Source organism: Vicugna pacos, chromosome 35 (genome assembly GCF_048564905.1).
Source record: "Vicugna pacos chromosome 35, VicPac4, whole genome shotgun sequence".
Lineage (NCBI taxonomy): Eukaryota > Metazoa > Chordata > Mammalia > Artiodactyla > Camelidae > Vicugna > Vicugna pacos.
The window spans coordinates 12199237-12215821 of record NC_133021.1 but is presented as its reverse complement, the minus strand read 5'-3'; the positions used below and the strand labels follow the sequence as shown (position 1 = coordinate 12215821).

The 16585-nt window shown below is 42.2% G+C and overlaps 1 protein-coding gene across 8 annotated transcripts in view; it reads right to left on the bottom strand.

The window, feature by feature from the left end:
• Nucleotides 1-3149: 3149 nt before the first annotated feature.
• The window catches only part of ODAD2 (outer dynein arm docking complex subunit 2), a 146727-nt gene continuing 133291 nt past the window's right edge, over nucleotides 3150-16585 (bottom strand). For all 8 annotated transcript variants that reach the window (XM_072954886.1, XM_072954887.1, XM_072954878.1 and 5 more), the window contains one exon: nucleotides 3150-3614. In XM_072954886.1, coding sequence (XP_072810987.1) covers nucleotides 3426-3614 — 189 coding nt within the window. In that variant the 3' untranslated portion in view covers nucleotides 3150-3425. The remainder of the gene's footprint in view (nucleotides 3615-16585) is intronic.

The window sequence follows — 16585 nt, the reverse complement described above, 5'->3', positions numbered from 1 at the left end:
GTGTGTCATTTTTTAATGCTCACAATGTATACACTGCATCAGAACCTGCTTCCCAATTTGACAACACCTTATGAAAAGCTTCCCATGTCATTAACTACTATTCTACAATATGTTTTCATGGTGTGGTTGAACCATAGTTGAATCAACCTGTTTTCCCCCTAACATTTTTGCTATTATAAATAGTGATGTGGTGAACATTCGTGTACATGAACCTTTGGGCATCACCCAGAAGGCTCACAAAATTATAAAGCCTTGGGTGTGCATTGCCAAATTGCCCCTGCAGAACAATTGTGCCCATTTAGATAGACCCTAGTATTTTTTTTTTTACTGAGTTATAGTCAGTTTACAATGCTGTGTCAGTTTCCAGTGCAGAGCACAATTTTTCAGTTATACATGAACATACATGTATTCATTGTCGCATTCTTTTCACTGTGAGCTACCACAAGCTCTTGTATATATTTCCCTGTGCTATACAGTATATTCTTGCCTATCTATTCTGCATATGCCCATCAGTATCTACAAATTTTGAACTCCCAGTCTGTCCCTTCCCACCACCCCCGCCCCCGGCAACCATACGCTTGTAGTCTATGGACAGACCCTAGTATGAGACGAGATTAGCCCTTTCACCAATTCTCCTGTCTTTTCAGCGAGATCACGAGTAGGAAGTACCTGAGACAGTGCCAGCGTTTGGTAGCATCGTATAAAATGTGGTTCTCTTTCTACTCCTTTCTTACTGAGGAAGAGAACATAGGGGTTTGGGGGGCACTTAATGCATTTGAGGCAGTGAAGTTCTTCAATAAGTGGGTTTCCTTTTTGTTTTCACTGAATTATGAGAATGGACATGGCCTATTCCATTCCAAGTCTTCTATGGAATGAGATTACACATCTTCAGTTATTTGGACTGTGAAATTTTCTTCATTGTTTTTAACCTAATCTCATTAGATGGTTATCTATTTATCAACTGCTGAATTTATCAATTTCCTAAACAGAAATAAATTTTCCAAATACTTTGAATCATTGTCTTTCAAGTCCGTGCAAATGGCTTAGAGATGCATAATGATAACACCAAAACCTATCAAAATAATAGGCTTTGCAGTGTCATTCCTAAGAAATCTAACCATCCTTCACCTTCTTTAAAAAGAAAGGTTATTTTAGCGCAAGTCATCCTGAGAGCAACGAAAGAGCAATGACTGCAAACAGCAGAATGATCGTGGCTAGGATTTCTAAAAGGAAACCTGCAAACTAGAGACAGTGAAAGATCAAAGAATATCTGTTTAAAATTCCTTCCACCTTAACGTCCTTTCAGACTGAAACAGCCAGCTGTCATGGAGCGCATATTGGATTCCGAGGATGTCCTGGGGAGAAATAAAACCTAAAAAAGAACCTTGTCACTGAAAACTGAGAAAGAATTAACGTCGCCAGCTTTAAAGAAGAAAATAATTACAACACAAAACAATCTTACACAAAAAGTAATGCCCCCTCCCACCCCTAAAAAGTGAGTGCTTTCCGAGCACGGAGTAGCAAAGAAACAGTGTGATGCTCTGCGTGTTTGTTCTCTGATCGCTGTGGCTGTTTTCACTCACTGCTTTTGACATTTTTCTAGTAAGATCAGAGTTTTCTGTTATGCTATTTCCCACACACACACAAAGCCAAAAACTGACCTTTAAATTCAGCTTCTCTTTTGTTTACTCTAAATGTACTGCATTTCTGGTACTTAAGAATTATATACAAAAAAAAAATCTTAGAAATACACAAGATGATTTTCATGTTAATTTCCTTCATCTGTTTCCAGAGCTTAGTTTCTTTTAAAAAGACACTGTTGCTTTTGTGTCATGCATTTATTCATCATGCAGAGGAAGCCCCAGCTTGCTTCTACCAAGCACATGGGAAACAAACAATCCTTCTCCACTGCTTACCCAGTTTTCTCTGTGCTGCTGCTGTACTTTGTCTGTTGTTTCTCCCCACTCCCAGGACCCACTAATTCCAAGAATATTTAAAAATCTTAAAATGACGTTGAAAGCTTCCTTTTAATAATAATATAGCAATAATGTATTTATACGTTTTCTATAGCTGTCATAATCCATGATTTCTAGATGTGTTTTCAATGTTAGTGAAACACAGCTAGCCAGTGACTTTAACATTAGAACCATTTAGAACATTAGAACATTTAACCTACCATTGAAAGTTAAAGGACTTACACTATTGTTTGAATTCAGTTCTTCGTTAGCGTTAATACTGTTTCCTTGTTTCTAGTATCCTCTTTTATAACCCCCTTTGAAAAGCAGCAAAGATGAACTGGTGTTTTACAAAACCTTCGAATTCTCAGAAATGCCTTACCTTTTTATCAGAGAATCTATCACTGGTATAATTTTCATCCTGTACAGGCTTTTCATTTCATACAAATTATTTACATTTAATTCAGTTAAGTTTATGATCTTCTCCAAATTATGACAGTGCTTAATATTCTTCAATAAAACCTTGCAGCCTGCTCTTTAAAAGCATTAACTGGGATTGTCGGTTTATGGATGCATACAAAGCTCTTTTCCTAACTAGTTTTAGATGCTGGGGACGGTTAGTTCCCAAACATTTCAGCACACCGAGGTTACACATGTGATTCTTTTAAGTGGCTTCTAATGTTTCTATAACCTGATAAAGTACCATTAATCCTCTGTAACCACTTTTTAAAAAGTACTTTGTGTGCTAAAAATAAGTTCAGAAATTGAAAGCAACTTTATGTGAAGTAATATTATCCTTACATCAGCATAAATTAATTCTTTCAATAAAAGTGTTGGTGAATCCTGTGAGGGAAATAAAACATCTAATTGTTTATGCTTTAGAAACCCCAGAGTGAAAATCTCCCTCATTGCTTATGTTTTTGTGATCTGCATTCTCTGGTGCAGTGACGGTTCTGCACTGTCTTCTCGGGTGTTTGATAGGATTTAAGAGAAACTTGGAATGACCTCAGGATGTCCTGAGCCCAGCTGCTCAACTCTAAGTTCTATTTAATAACAGTTTGTGAAATCAGCACATTTCCTCAGAGCTCTCCCGTGGGTTGCAAGTGATCAAACAAACAAAACCACAATGACAGAACAGTTAGATTGGTTTAACAGAAAGGGAATTCTAAAGACATTCATGAGTGACTATAAAAATGCACACCGGGAAGGCCATGTCTTTTATTAAAACCATCAGAAATACAGAAGCATTCCTGAAATATACATATGTGCTCTACACATATATTCTCAATTCCTGGAAAATTATCACAAATAAATTGGCTTTACAAGTGACTACGTGGCATATCCCTAAAATAGAACAAAAAGGCACATGCAGGTTTTGGATAAACAGCATCCTTTGCATTTCTAAATTCCTGTGTTTTCAGGCAAACATTTGTCTATCTGTAAAGGATTTGCTACAAAATGTTTCCCAATTTAGGGTTCCTGGGCATGGGAGTGACATGTTCTATGTTGTGTAATACTTGGTAGCTTGTAATGTCTGTTTGAGTTGTAAGGGTATCTCGCCTTGTCTATAGCAAGAGCCAACCTGCGAATGTTGGATATGCAGCCAGCCGCGGCTTCCTGGAGATCGTGGTCAGAGGACCCAATCATGTCCAGCAGCAGCTGTCACACATGGAGAAGGAGGAAGACAAGGGAAGTAAGAATGAAATCATTACTCTAAACACGTACAGTCAGGCTATGAAAACAATGATACTTTGGACATATTTTTTAAAGTCACAAAAAAAGTTCAAGAAATTCCACTGAGGCAAATGCCTGTATAAATGGAACTTAATCAGATGCAAGAATTTCTTTTTTTAAATGTATTATTACTTAATATTATTTAGCATGCATTAACACAAATCGGACAACTACTCAATTATTGTGAACTATTCAAACAACATCGGTAAAGTTAAAAGCTCCTCTTAACCCTCGTCCAGTCCCATTCATCACACTGGTGATGCTTTGCGATTGGTCCTTTAAGACCATTCTCCCTACACTTACAGTTCATATATGAACACAGAGCAGCTCCTATGATTTTCTTTTATCTTATAGATGCAGAAATTTCTCATGAAATCTTACCTTTTTCATTTTTGGAGCCAAACTAGACCTGTTTCTCTCTCCTTTCTTTGGTCATCTAACTGCTAGGGATTCTGCTTTGAAATTTCTCTTGCATCTTTTGTGGCTTTTCGGCTTCCCAGGACAAGCCAACAGCATCTTGTGCTTAGGCTCTTGGTGCATCCTCTTATATTTAATCTCTCTGCATTCCAGTCCACCCAGTCATGCCACAACCCAATTATATCGTTCCCTTAATAGAGACTTTGATTGACTCCCAATGCCAGCTAACTAGAGCCCAGTCTGCTTACCTGCCCTTAAAGAATTTCTGAGCTCTGGCCTCAGCTTACTTTTCTAGCCATTCATCTTTCTCCTGTTCCATCCTGTGCCCCAAAGTCACAAGGTCATGCTTCCCCTCTTCTTTTGTGTTGATTGATGCCATCCCTCTACCAAAGATGCCCTCCCATCTCCTTCTCTTTCTAAATTTTATCCACCTTTCATGACCCAGTTGACTCATCTACAAAGCCTCCACTGATTTCCGTCAAATGAAATGCCTTTTCTCCCTCATCAGGACTCTCAGAGTCATTTACTCAAATGTCTGTTGCTACACTGGTATTATTCTTTTCCACAGAAATTTGGATGAATGCTTTCTGTCCCTTAAATTATAAACTCAAGAAGAAACTTACAATCCATAGAGTGCCTGATACACAGTAGTTGCCAAATAAATATCAAATAAATGAATTCAAACTTTAAAAAACCTACCAATTATCCTTCTAATAGTTCTCATGAAAGATATAAAATTTAATCTGAATTATATTTTTCATGCAGTAGCGTTTGAGGACAAATGTAGATAATGTCATAGAATAAGGATGTCTTGATAAGCAAGAAATATTGTTAAGAAAAATATTGTGAAACTTCTTAAATATGACAGGCTTAGGATTTTGGCTTTTATTCTGTAAGTAATAAAAGGAAGTTATTTAAGCATTTTAATCAGGAGAGTGGCATGGTCATAATTGTATTTTATTTTTTATTTTTATTTATTTATTTTTTAAATACACTTCATTCTTTTAGAGCAGTTTCAGGTTCACAGCAGAATTGAGCAGAAAATACAGAGAGTTCACACATAGCCCTCCCACCCACACATACATACTTCCCTACCCTCAGCATCCCTCATCAGTGTGGCTTATTTGGTACAATTGACAAACCAACATGGGCACATTATTATCAACCAAAGTCCATAGTTTACATTAGGGGTCACTCTTGATGTTGTACATTCTATGGGTTTTGACAAATGTGTAATAACATGTAGCCACCACTATAGTGTCAAACAATAATTTCATTGCCCTAAAAATCCCTTGTGCTCCATCTATTCATTGCTCCCTCTCTCCCTCCCTCTCCCCAAACCCCTGGAAACTTAAAAGACATATTACTAAATGAAAGAAGCCAGTCTGAAAAGGCTACAAACTGTATGATTCCAACCAAATGACATTCTGGAAAAGGCACAGCTACAGAAACAATAAAAAGATCATGGTTTCCAGGGGTTCTACATTTGTATTTTAAAATGTAACTTTTATGACAACTTAATAGAATATGAACTATGGAGGGCAGACTGATGGGTACTGCAGTACTTCGGGCCAGAGGTGGTAAGAACTGAGTAAAGCAGGAACCAGGAACAGCATGGAAGGAATGACTTCAAGGGATATTTAGGGACTAAACTCTTCAACAAATGTCCCAAGGACAGGTGGTTATCCAAACAGAGGAAACTAGAAGTGGTAATCTCACAGCATACAGAAACAGCCATTCCAGGTAGAATAATGAGTCAGCTCAGAAAGCAAAAATATGAAACATTTAGAAGGTTGTACATGAGAAGACCTTGGTCGGGCTGTAATGAAGGCTGTCTGGCTTCTCAGCCCCTTGGCCTCTTCATTGTTGGTGATCTTCACACACGTTAGCCCCCATTTTCAGGGCTGCTTCTGGGCCCTGGATTAGGGCACCTGATGCTACATTAGAAGCTTAATTCGCACAAGCAAATGGGATGGAGAAATAATCTGGTGTCCAACTGCCCTAGATATGTTGTTCAGGAAACTGGAGGAAAATGGATTGCCAGCTACAGAGAGTTCACCTAAAGCCTGCCTCGCGGGGCCAGCCAGCCTCGCTTCTGCTCTGGTCCCCATCTCTCCTTTGATGTGTTTTGTTGTTGATTTTTCAGATCTGGGAAGGGGTGAAATGGAGCTCTAGCTGTGAGCCCCAACTCTCTGAGTGAGGAATGATACAGCCGCCTTATGCTGTTCAGCTCCTTTCTAGAAAAGGCAGCTCCAAACAGTAGTCAAGGGCGTGGGCTTTGGGTCACAGCTCCTAGGATTTGTGTCCTGATTCTTTCACTGATTGGCTGAGTTACCAAACCTCTTAGTTCTGCCTTCTCACACATTTAACAGGATCACCTATCTCTGAGGGTCATCGTGAGGATGAATGAGACAATACACTCCTTTAAAAAGTACGTGAACATCTATATTTCCACTCTCTTTTTGTCTTTGGGTCTTTGGATACCCGCTCTCCCAGCCCCTCTTGCCATTTTGTCTGACTGTTCCCTGAGTCCTGTATGGACCCAGGTACGCAGTGTGTGAGAGGGAAAACTGGAGAAGCCCCAAGACCCAGGTGTGGAGAGCTTACACCAGAAACGGCAGAGGGTTCCTTGTGGGAGAGAGGAAAACAACAGGTGGGGAAGGAGAGGAGGAAGGAGGAGAGAGGGAAGAACTTCCACCCTGCTTTGAAGGGAGAGTTTGGAGAGGTTGGAGTGGGGGTTGTTTTGGGAGCAGCTTCAGAGAGAGAGACAGCCACACTGAGTGGAACAAAGATAAGAGGTTTTGAAGAGCTTAACTGCATGACTGTGCTCCCCATCTGCAAGAGAATGAAGCAAGGATTACAGTTCCTTTCAGTTGCTCCTTGGTGGCCAGGCTTCTGTGTCTCGGACTGCATGTCCCCGCCACGAGTGGACCATGAGGAGCTTGGCTTCATAAGGATTGTGCATTTGAATCCCATAAACCCAGGGCCCAGGACACAGTGAGTGCTCCATAAATGCTATTCATTATCACGGTGATGACTTCACCAGTCCTGAGGTCTGGTCCTGGCATTTATTCCCTGGAGCCCAGCCCTGGTTAGTTTGGGAGGAATGAGGAAGCAGGGATTTTGACCCCACGGTCAGTCTGTCCCTGTCAGCACTTGCTCCAGGCCCCACCTCATCTCTGGTTGACCTCTGTGGGTACCAACGGCCCAGGCTGCATTTGGCATCAGCCGTTGCCGCCAGCAGCGCCTCGCGTGGCTCCCTTGGAAAGCAGCCCCTCGGCCAGATGCCTGCCCCAGATGGGCCTGTGTCTTGCCCGCACTCTCCCTCAGATCTGGTTGTTGTCCTGCAGTCCCCTCTCCAGCCTTCCAAGAGTCGGATGCCTTTATCCCAAACCCTTGATGCCAGTTACGTAATTTCACATCACATAAACCAATGAACGGTGAGTGTGAAATGTGCTAGGCACGACGTCTGGCATGCTGTTGGCATCCGGTCTTTTGACAGAGAGCCTGTGGCATGTTGGCCGTTCTAAGAGTCGGCCAGAGAGGGCTGCTGGGAAGAGCGTGGGCTGTGCAGTCACGTGCTTTATGTTAGAACATGTTTAATCAGCGCCGGTGCCTTTTATGACTCAACTCCGTCAACAACTTTGTCTGTTACCTAACTTCTAGACCTGAGTGCATTAAAAGGACTACTACTTTTGGGGAATTAATTTTGCCCAAGTTTCCTGCATTGACCACGAGGTTTTCTTCTATGTCCCATATTGGTGGTTAGTGAATGTTTATCCTCAAAACTTGATCAGTGGAGCCCAGCAGTCTAGTATTTTAAATGACTATATAGGCAAGGATGAGAGTTTTAAAAATAGATGAGAGGAGAAAAGTATGGCTTAGAAAGTTACGTGTGGTGGGCAGTGAGAGTTGCTTCCTTAAACATAGCTTCAGTGACTCACTGGCCTCAGGCCACTCGTTACCTAACGTTTATACAACGTGAAATGATTTTATTAGCTACCAAGCTTACTGTGTGCCAGACACTGTGATTTATTCTTTATTGGTTAATTTCAGCCTGCTCTGGCCATTTTCCGTAGCCAGGAACATTCTCAATCAAGGGTACAGAGTTGGAAGTGTAAAATTGTCTGCGTGCTCAAGGAAAATGAATGGCTTGATACTTGCGAGGCACTCCTAAGGACCCTCTGTTGCGGCTGCTCTCTCCGAATTTATTTTTCCTGAACTTTATTTTGCTGTCAATGAATGCTACTCATTGCGTTGCTAATGCACCCGAAGCTGTGGGCTAGTGCTGCTTTACAAACCGAATGAGGATGTGCTGTTTTCCCAAACCATGCTCTGCATATGTCTTAGTTTGGAGTCAGGTTCAGAAATATATGCTTTTATTTTTCTTAATAGCTTCACAAGCAAACTAGGGCACTCAGAGGAATGCTTTAAAATGACTATAAACAACCACACAATGGAAACTTAGTGCAAAATCCTGCATCTGAGGGGCGGCTCACAGAAAGCGAGAATCAGTGTGTGTTCAGATCACACACATGGCAAGGGAAAGTGGTTTGTAATACTTTGCAATAATTGCTTAAAAGAATTACTTTTCTTAGGAAGGCAAGATGCAAACTGGGCACAAGTGATTATGGAATTGGTATGCATTTTTTTCCAGTATATATATCTTTTTGATCTGTACACTTTTTCCAACCATGAAAACATTAAAAACCTTATAAGGAGGAAAAACACCTCAGGTTTACCTTTTTGAAGTATTCGTTCCTTCCAAAAACTCTCCTCTTTTTAATCCTGCCCCTCCCCCAAACACACCCAGAGACCTTAAATTTATTGGGAGTTTCATATACACACTGAAGGAAAACCAGCTCCCTTGTTTTAGAAGTTAATTGCACAGAGCGCTTTAAAACATCATTCAAACACATAACTTTTTACAATGTTGGCGTGAATGAGAACGTGGGGAGGGGCAAGGAGAGTGGACTGTGGGTCAGGCTGGCACGAATAACTTCCTCCAGTGGCAAAGGCTTTGATCACAAGGCACGTGCCCTCAGAATGCAGCTGTGACCCAAGCTTCACACACCCTGGAAGGTGAGATGGAGGTAGCAAGGGACTCGGTGTCTGCATCCAATTTCTACTTTTATATCTAACAGTTCATGACTTTATATAATGTTTCAGTTTTGTGAAAAGTATGTACCAATTTGAGTGATAACAGATTTTCTTGTGGTTTGACTCGACATTGTTTGGGCGAACCCAGACTGGAAATAGGAGTTTTCATTAGAGCCGGAGGAACACTGAAATACCTGCGTGCACACCAAGCTTAGTGGGTTTTCCAGAAAGATCTGGAGGTCCCAGAGCTGATTTGAAGGATCCCTTGTTTCCCAGACATCGAGGTGAGGTTTGCACGACCCAGGAAGAAGCAGTGCCTTCGTGACTGTGTCCACCCTGCACCGTGGCTTCCTGGTTGTCCAGGTTGGCTGGCCTCTGCTGCAGGGAGTCCCAGATGTTTCTCCTCATCCCGACTCTGAGCCTTGGTAATTCATTTCACGTGGCAGCTCCCCAGTGTCGTGGGCCTCAAAACACATCTTGCATTTGCTGGTTAGGGCAAAACCTTTGATTCTGTTTGGTCGGGGAGTGAATCAAGGTCCTTGCCTTCTCCTGGTGTCTGCCTGCCTCTGGGTGACAGGAGTACATGCCACGTGTTCCGAGGTCCACGCCCACAGGGCTTAGGAGGTGGTCTGCTGGTTCCATCTAGTGCCTCACCTGTAGATGTTGTTCACCCCAGAGTAGGTCTGTCCTCTGGTTTTCCTTCCAAGTGTCTTTCCATGAGCCTTCCACTAGGGAGCTTTTGTGCCGAGACACACACAGGAGACTAGAGTGTTGGGTCTGGGGTACCGGGAGGCAGGAATGGGATATTTAACAGAAAGAGCCCTAACAACCTTCTTCTGAAGAGGGCTAGGATCGGAGAATGACTTGGTTACTGGCTGGTCAGGAGCTGCTGGAAGCCCGCTCTGTGCTCCCCCTAGAGGAGAGGAGGCGGCGAGTCTCCGCATGCCCCAGGCAGAAGCTCCCGGTGCCACGTGGAATGGCCTCAAGCTGCTCTTCAGTTTTGATTCCTATCAGATACAAAGACTATCTGTGCAGACGGGGGTCTCCTGGATCAGGATGCTACAGAAATGGCAGGGTAAGTGAGGCTGGATTAAGAGAGATACGTGGATGCTCTCATGGATCCTGGAGTGCAGTGGCTGTGAGCTCACGCTCTGGCTTCAGACAGTCTGGGTTTGTGTCCTGGCTTCTCCTCGCCGTGCATGACCTGGGGTAACTCTCCCTGAGCCGCAGTATTCTTATCAGTAAAATTAGGATTCTCAGCAGTGCCTTTTTAGTAGGATAGATGTGGGGGCTCCATGAAATGATGACTGGAAAGTGCTTGGACTACATGCTTGTAAGTGACCATCTTTGTTACTGCTGTTGTTACCTGGAATTGAAGGTTGTTTGCTGTTGAGTAGAGAGATTAAAATAAAATCGACTGTCCGCTCACCTTCTCTGCTAGAGTTTCAACTGGACTGATCCAAATAACCCATTTTGGTCTAATTATATTGAAAATTAGTATGTTAACAGGAGGCTTGTGGTGTCCTGTTAAGTGAACAAAACGTAAGGCAAAGAAGTAGCACTAAGCCAACTCTGTCCATCAAAATACACGGATCAATTCCTATTGAAATGAGGGTTTCCTCCTGAGCCAGTCTCTAGTCCAGAAGGAGATCAGAGCCCCGTGGATCAACAGAGCCATGAAGTGGAGAATTAAAATGCAGTAAATGCCTTGGAGCTGGATATATTTGCAATGGGAAATAGAAGTTGGATAAATATGGAAGTGGTCAGTGGAATTTTAAATATTCACAGAAAGGTAGGGCTAAACCGTATAAGTTATTAATTTATATTATTGAAAAACAGAGCCCACCCACACCTCCTGTGTTGTTAGAGTAACTGAATAAAACTACCTTCCTCTTGCAAAAAGATTATCCTATAAAGTCATTTGCAAGGTTGATCAGAACTCAGATGCATTTTCAGTCAAGTATTCTTGTTCTTCCTATTGGATTGGAAGATGCTGAAGTAAAAAAACAAAAACTCAGTCTAAGGGAAGGAATGTGGAGAAGACCATAGAGAAGTGAAATAAATTGGTAATATTTTTAATCATTAATGTTCGTCTCTTCCAGCCTGACCTTTACAAGATCTGATCAGAAAAAGATCAGTGTTCAGCCCATAGCTGCTCCCAGAGGAAGGCAAGGATGAGCTGGGAAGAGGTACAATACCTACGTGGTAAGACGGAGGGGAATGTGCGTGGGGAGGCCAGCTGTGGTAATCCCGTGTTTAGTATTATCTGTAATACCTCTGAAAAGGATGCAGTTATATTTTTAAGGTTTTTAAAGTAAGGCCTGGCTCATAGTAACTGCTCCCTAGTTGTTAGCTGTTATTACTCCAATAGAAAACACACTTTAGGCGCCATACACTCATCCTGACCCTGGTAACAAGTGACAGTGACAAAACGTGTCCAGTACTGGCTGGCACGGCGGACCCTCTTGTGAAGGGGTCAGGCTGCTGGGCACTGGAGGCTGAGTCATGTGTGAGGGCGCCTCCCAGAAGGGCAAGAGGCCCTCAGGAGAAGGTCAGTGGGACATGGTCTCTGAGTCCCTGTCAAGTCCTGCTTCTGTCATAGGTTCCAAGAGTCTCTTCTGGAGAAACAGGGGAGCCCCGGGAGACAGGGCTCACAGCACTCGGGGCTTCTGGCGGCTGTCATATGGACCGGGGACTGCAGGTCCTACAGAAGCGTGGAGGAAGGATCAGACTGCACTGCATTTCTGCTTTGGGTTGCACTACGGCTCTCCTCTGGTTCTTGGTAGCTCAGAGAACACTTTCGTGGGGTAAAATGATCTAGAAATTCATCAACATGTGGTGAAGACAAGACCAACTATGAGTCAGAATGTGAACTGAGCTTGTCAATGTTCTATTTGAAGGTTTAAATGTATTAAAAGGGTAATAATATCCTTCAGAGGTTTCTCGGAAAATGTGCAAAGAAAGTCAACCTCTTAAGATTTACATGTCGTCTCTCATTCTTGATTTTACAGTTTGCCTGGGTATAGAATTCTAGGTTGGAAGTAATTTTTGAGAAGTTGGAAGAGTTTTGAAGGCATTACTCCAATTTTTTTTCTTGCTTTCAGTGACTGTTGCAAAGTCCAGAGTGATTCCTGATGCTTGGTTCTGTGCAGGCTCTGTCTCTCCCCCCACCCCCCGCCCCTCCTTCTCTTCTGAAGATTACAGAATCGTATGTGTGTGTGTGTGTGCGCGCGTGCGCGTGTGCACGCACGCTTAGCGTTCTGACGTTTTACAGAGCTGCACGCTGTGCCCAGTTTTACCTGCCGTATGCAGGGTGCTCGATGGGCCCTTCTAGCCCAGCCATCCGTGCACTTCACCGCTGGGAAGTCCTCTTGAATAACCTCACTCCATCTCCTCCTTCCCATGCTCTCAGTTGTCTCCTCTTGGAGCCCGTACTCCACAGCAGCACGGTTCTCTAATGTTTTCTTACCTTTCCTATTTTCACCTCTTTATCTTTTTGCTCTGCTTTCTGAGAGGTGTCTTCAACTTCATTTTCCAACTCTTCTACTGAATTTGTGCATCCTAAATGTTCTTTTTTTAGAGTCCTGCTCTGGATGGATGCAATACATCTTATATCACTCTGAGGATATTAATTTTTTCTTCTTTGTGCTGCACTCTGTTTCTTCCAAGGATTGATTTTTGGTTTTTTGTTTGTTTCTGTCTGTTTCAGTCTCCGTCTTACAGGTTCAAGACAACCTGTAGATAGACATCAGTTACTCATTGGACGATTGGGAATTTTTAACACCTAGATGGGGCTTGTTGACTTTGCGCTTTACTGCAGGATGATCTGAATGGTCTCAGGGCCACTCACAGCTGTGCTCTTTATGAAGATGCCAGACTAAAGGGACTGGAAATGCAGCCCTCACTTATATACCAAGTTATGAACCTGGTCAGGGGCTGGGTCTTCTTGAAAGAAAGGATGCCTTTTTGTTCCCACAAAGGTGTGATCTGCTTTTCAAGTCTGATGTTAGCAAAGCTACATTTGCCCAGAGGGAACGTCTTTTTCCAGTTCACACAACGGCCTCCCAAAGGCCAGCAGAAGCCCTGGGAAGGCTGGCTGAAGGTCTCCCCAGGTCAGTGTCTTGACATCTCTTGTCTTGAGCTGGTCAGATTCTACAAGGAAGAGCTTTTCAAACTCCAGCTAGCAGAGTAAGGGACTGGCTTCCAGAGATTTCTGAGTGAGTAGGGCAGGGAACTCTATTTAATGGAGCTCAATTTCCACCTTCAGTAGAGTAGCCACACCTCATAGTGGCTGCTGTCCTTCAGCCCAGAGAGCTTGTTTTCCCTCTGCAGACAGATGGTGGCCTGGGAAGGGCAGTGACTGTGGAGTAGAGTTGGGGTAGGGGCTCCAGGTTTCAAAGGGAAGAAAAATTAGACTCAGGAGTTTAACCTGCTATCTTACTTGGAATAGTCCATAGGTTTCCTCCAGACTCCAGGAAAAAAACTCTCTTATTATCAACTCTGGATACAGTGCCTGCATTTATCTTGGGTTATCTCCCTTTGGGAAGAGACTGAAAGTCTATGTGGTTGTCTGTGTCCTACTGTTATATCAGTTTTGTGAGAGAATATTTAGAAGTAGATTTTTTGGAGAGAAATTATACACACACACACACACACACAGTCATTCCTCTGCATCCACAGAGGATTGACTTCAGGACCTTCCACAGATACCAAAATCCATGGATGCTCAAGTGCCATAGTTGGCCCCCTGTATCTGCGGTCCCACATCCATGGATTCAACCAACCGTAGATCACGCAGTACTGTGGTATTTATTGAAAAGAATCTGCAAATAAGTGGACCTGCACAGTTCAAACCCATGTTATTCAAGGTCAACTATGTGTGCATGTGTGTGTGTGTGTGTGTGTGTGTGTGTGTGATGAGTATAAGTTGTATATGTGATGTATGTTATAACAAAGAGAATGGAATGAAGTCAACTTCATTGTGACTCCTCAAATTTTAAGTCTCTAGCTGTGACCTGAACTCAGACCATGTGACTGCCTGGTGGACATCTCCACTTGAATATAAAAATAGACATTAAATTTCTCATGGGCAAAGCTGAATTCCTGATCCTCCCATCTGAAACCTGCCTCCTCACAGCCTCCTCATCTCGATTCATGTCAACTCATCTCTCCAGTTGCTTGGGTCGAAAACCTTGGAATATCTTCTTCTCATGGACCTTGTTTAAGACATGAACAAGTCTGTTGGCTCTACCTTCCAAATGTCCCCAGAACCTGACCTCTTCTCATTATCTCCACTGCTGTGATCTGAGCCACTATTATCTCTTGCCTGAACTTAATAATTAGACCAAGATTTCAATATGCACAAAGGTGTGGAGCTGATTTAGAAGGTACAGCCTAAAGAAAACTAAGTCACTCAGATTGACAATTTAGGAGAATCTTTCCTTCTTTTTAAGAAGAAAAATCAGAGGAGAGAAAGGACAAATAAGTGATCCACTGGGAGAATGAGAGCCTAGTTCAGAAATGGAAGTGGGACTTTTTCAGAACCTCCACATGCAATACTTGACTAGGAAGTTGTTGGCATATCTGTGATGTGTATTCCCTCCCATCACTCCAAACCTTTGAATTTTTATTGTTTTGCTCTGTACACAGTGACCTTGTAAGAATGTTCTTGTTTTGTTTGTTGTTTTCTGGGAGTAGAAGGTAGTGGGGAGGATAAGAAAAAGGGGCTGATCCCCAAGCCTAGGCCAGCTTCATGTGAGACAGAAACAACATGCTTCCAAGAGTGAGACAATCCATGAACCGAATCAAAACCTCAGAAGCTGGACAAAGTGTTGAACTTGCTCCAGATGAAACCATGTCACGGCACGGAAAGCAGAGGGGGTCTGAGTAGTGTTTCCTATGTGATAATGGGAGTGGCAGCCCTAGCCAACATCTGAGCTACTGAATATGTTTTTGTAATATAAATAAAATTGTGACTTAAAATGACATTTCATCTCAAAATTAAGACAGAACATTTTGACCCAAACAACGTCACCTCTACCCTTAGACCTTGACCTTCTGAGTTCCATTGATCTTCAACTCTACTGTACGTTAACTAGTCAATGTTTCTAATTGTTACACCTGGGCCTTATTCATACCAGCAGCCATTCCATTTCTGCTGGTAATTGCTTTCTATCAGAAAACCTAACTAAGCAATTCTCCAACGAAGACATACAAATGGCCAAAAGGCACATGAAAAAATTCTCAGTATCGCTAATTATCAGAAAAATGCAAATCAAAACTACAATGAGGTATCACCTCACACCAGTCAGAATGGCCATCATTAAAAAGTCCACAAATGACAAATGCCAGAGAGGGTGTGAAGAAAAGGGAACCCTCCTACAATGTTGCTGGGAATGCAGTTTGGTTCAGTCATTATGGAAAAACAGTATGGAGATTCCCCAAAAGACTAAAAATAGATCTACCCTATGATCCAGCAATCCCACTTCTGGGTATATACCCAGAGGGAACCTTAATTTGAAAAGATATAGGCACGCCAGTGTTCATGGCAGCACTATATTTACAATAGTCAATACATGGAAACAACCTAAATGTTCATCAACAGATGACTGGATAAAGAAGATGTGGTATATTTATATGGTGGAATACTACTCACCATAAAAAAAATAACAAAATAATGCCATTTTCAGCAACATGGATGGACCTGGAGGTTGTCATTCTAAGTGAAGTAAGCCAGAAACAGAAAGAAAAATACCATATGATATCACTTATATGTGGAATCTTTAAAAAAGGACAAACAAACTTATTTATAAACCAGAAACAGACTCACAGACATAGAAAACAAACTTATGGTTACCAGTGGGGGAAGGAGATGGGAAGGGATAAAGTGGGAGTTCAAGATTTGTGGATATTAACTAATATATATAAAATCGATAAACAACAAGTTTATTCTGTATAGCACAGGAAATATATTCAATATCTTGTAATAACTTATGGTGAAAAAGAATATGAAAATGAATATATGTATGTTCATGTATGACTGAAGAGCTGTTCTGTACACCAGAAATTGACACAACATTGTAAACTGACTATACTTCACTGAAAAAAATTATATACACACACACACACACAAACACACACACACACACACACACACACACACACACACACAGAAATTCTAGGTTCTAGAAGTGACAGAATGGGATCAAGAGCACAGGAGGTACTTATCTCTCTTCATGGTCTCCTGCTCTGGACCACATTCTATTGCCCATCATGTCAGGTGCTTTTCTGTCACTGGGTTTAGCTCTCTTTTCTCTACCATTCTCCTATCATACTGATGTTACAGATTGAAATCCTAGATCTCAACCAGGCTTCTGGAT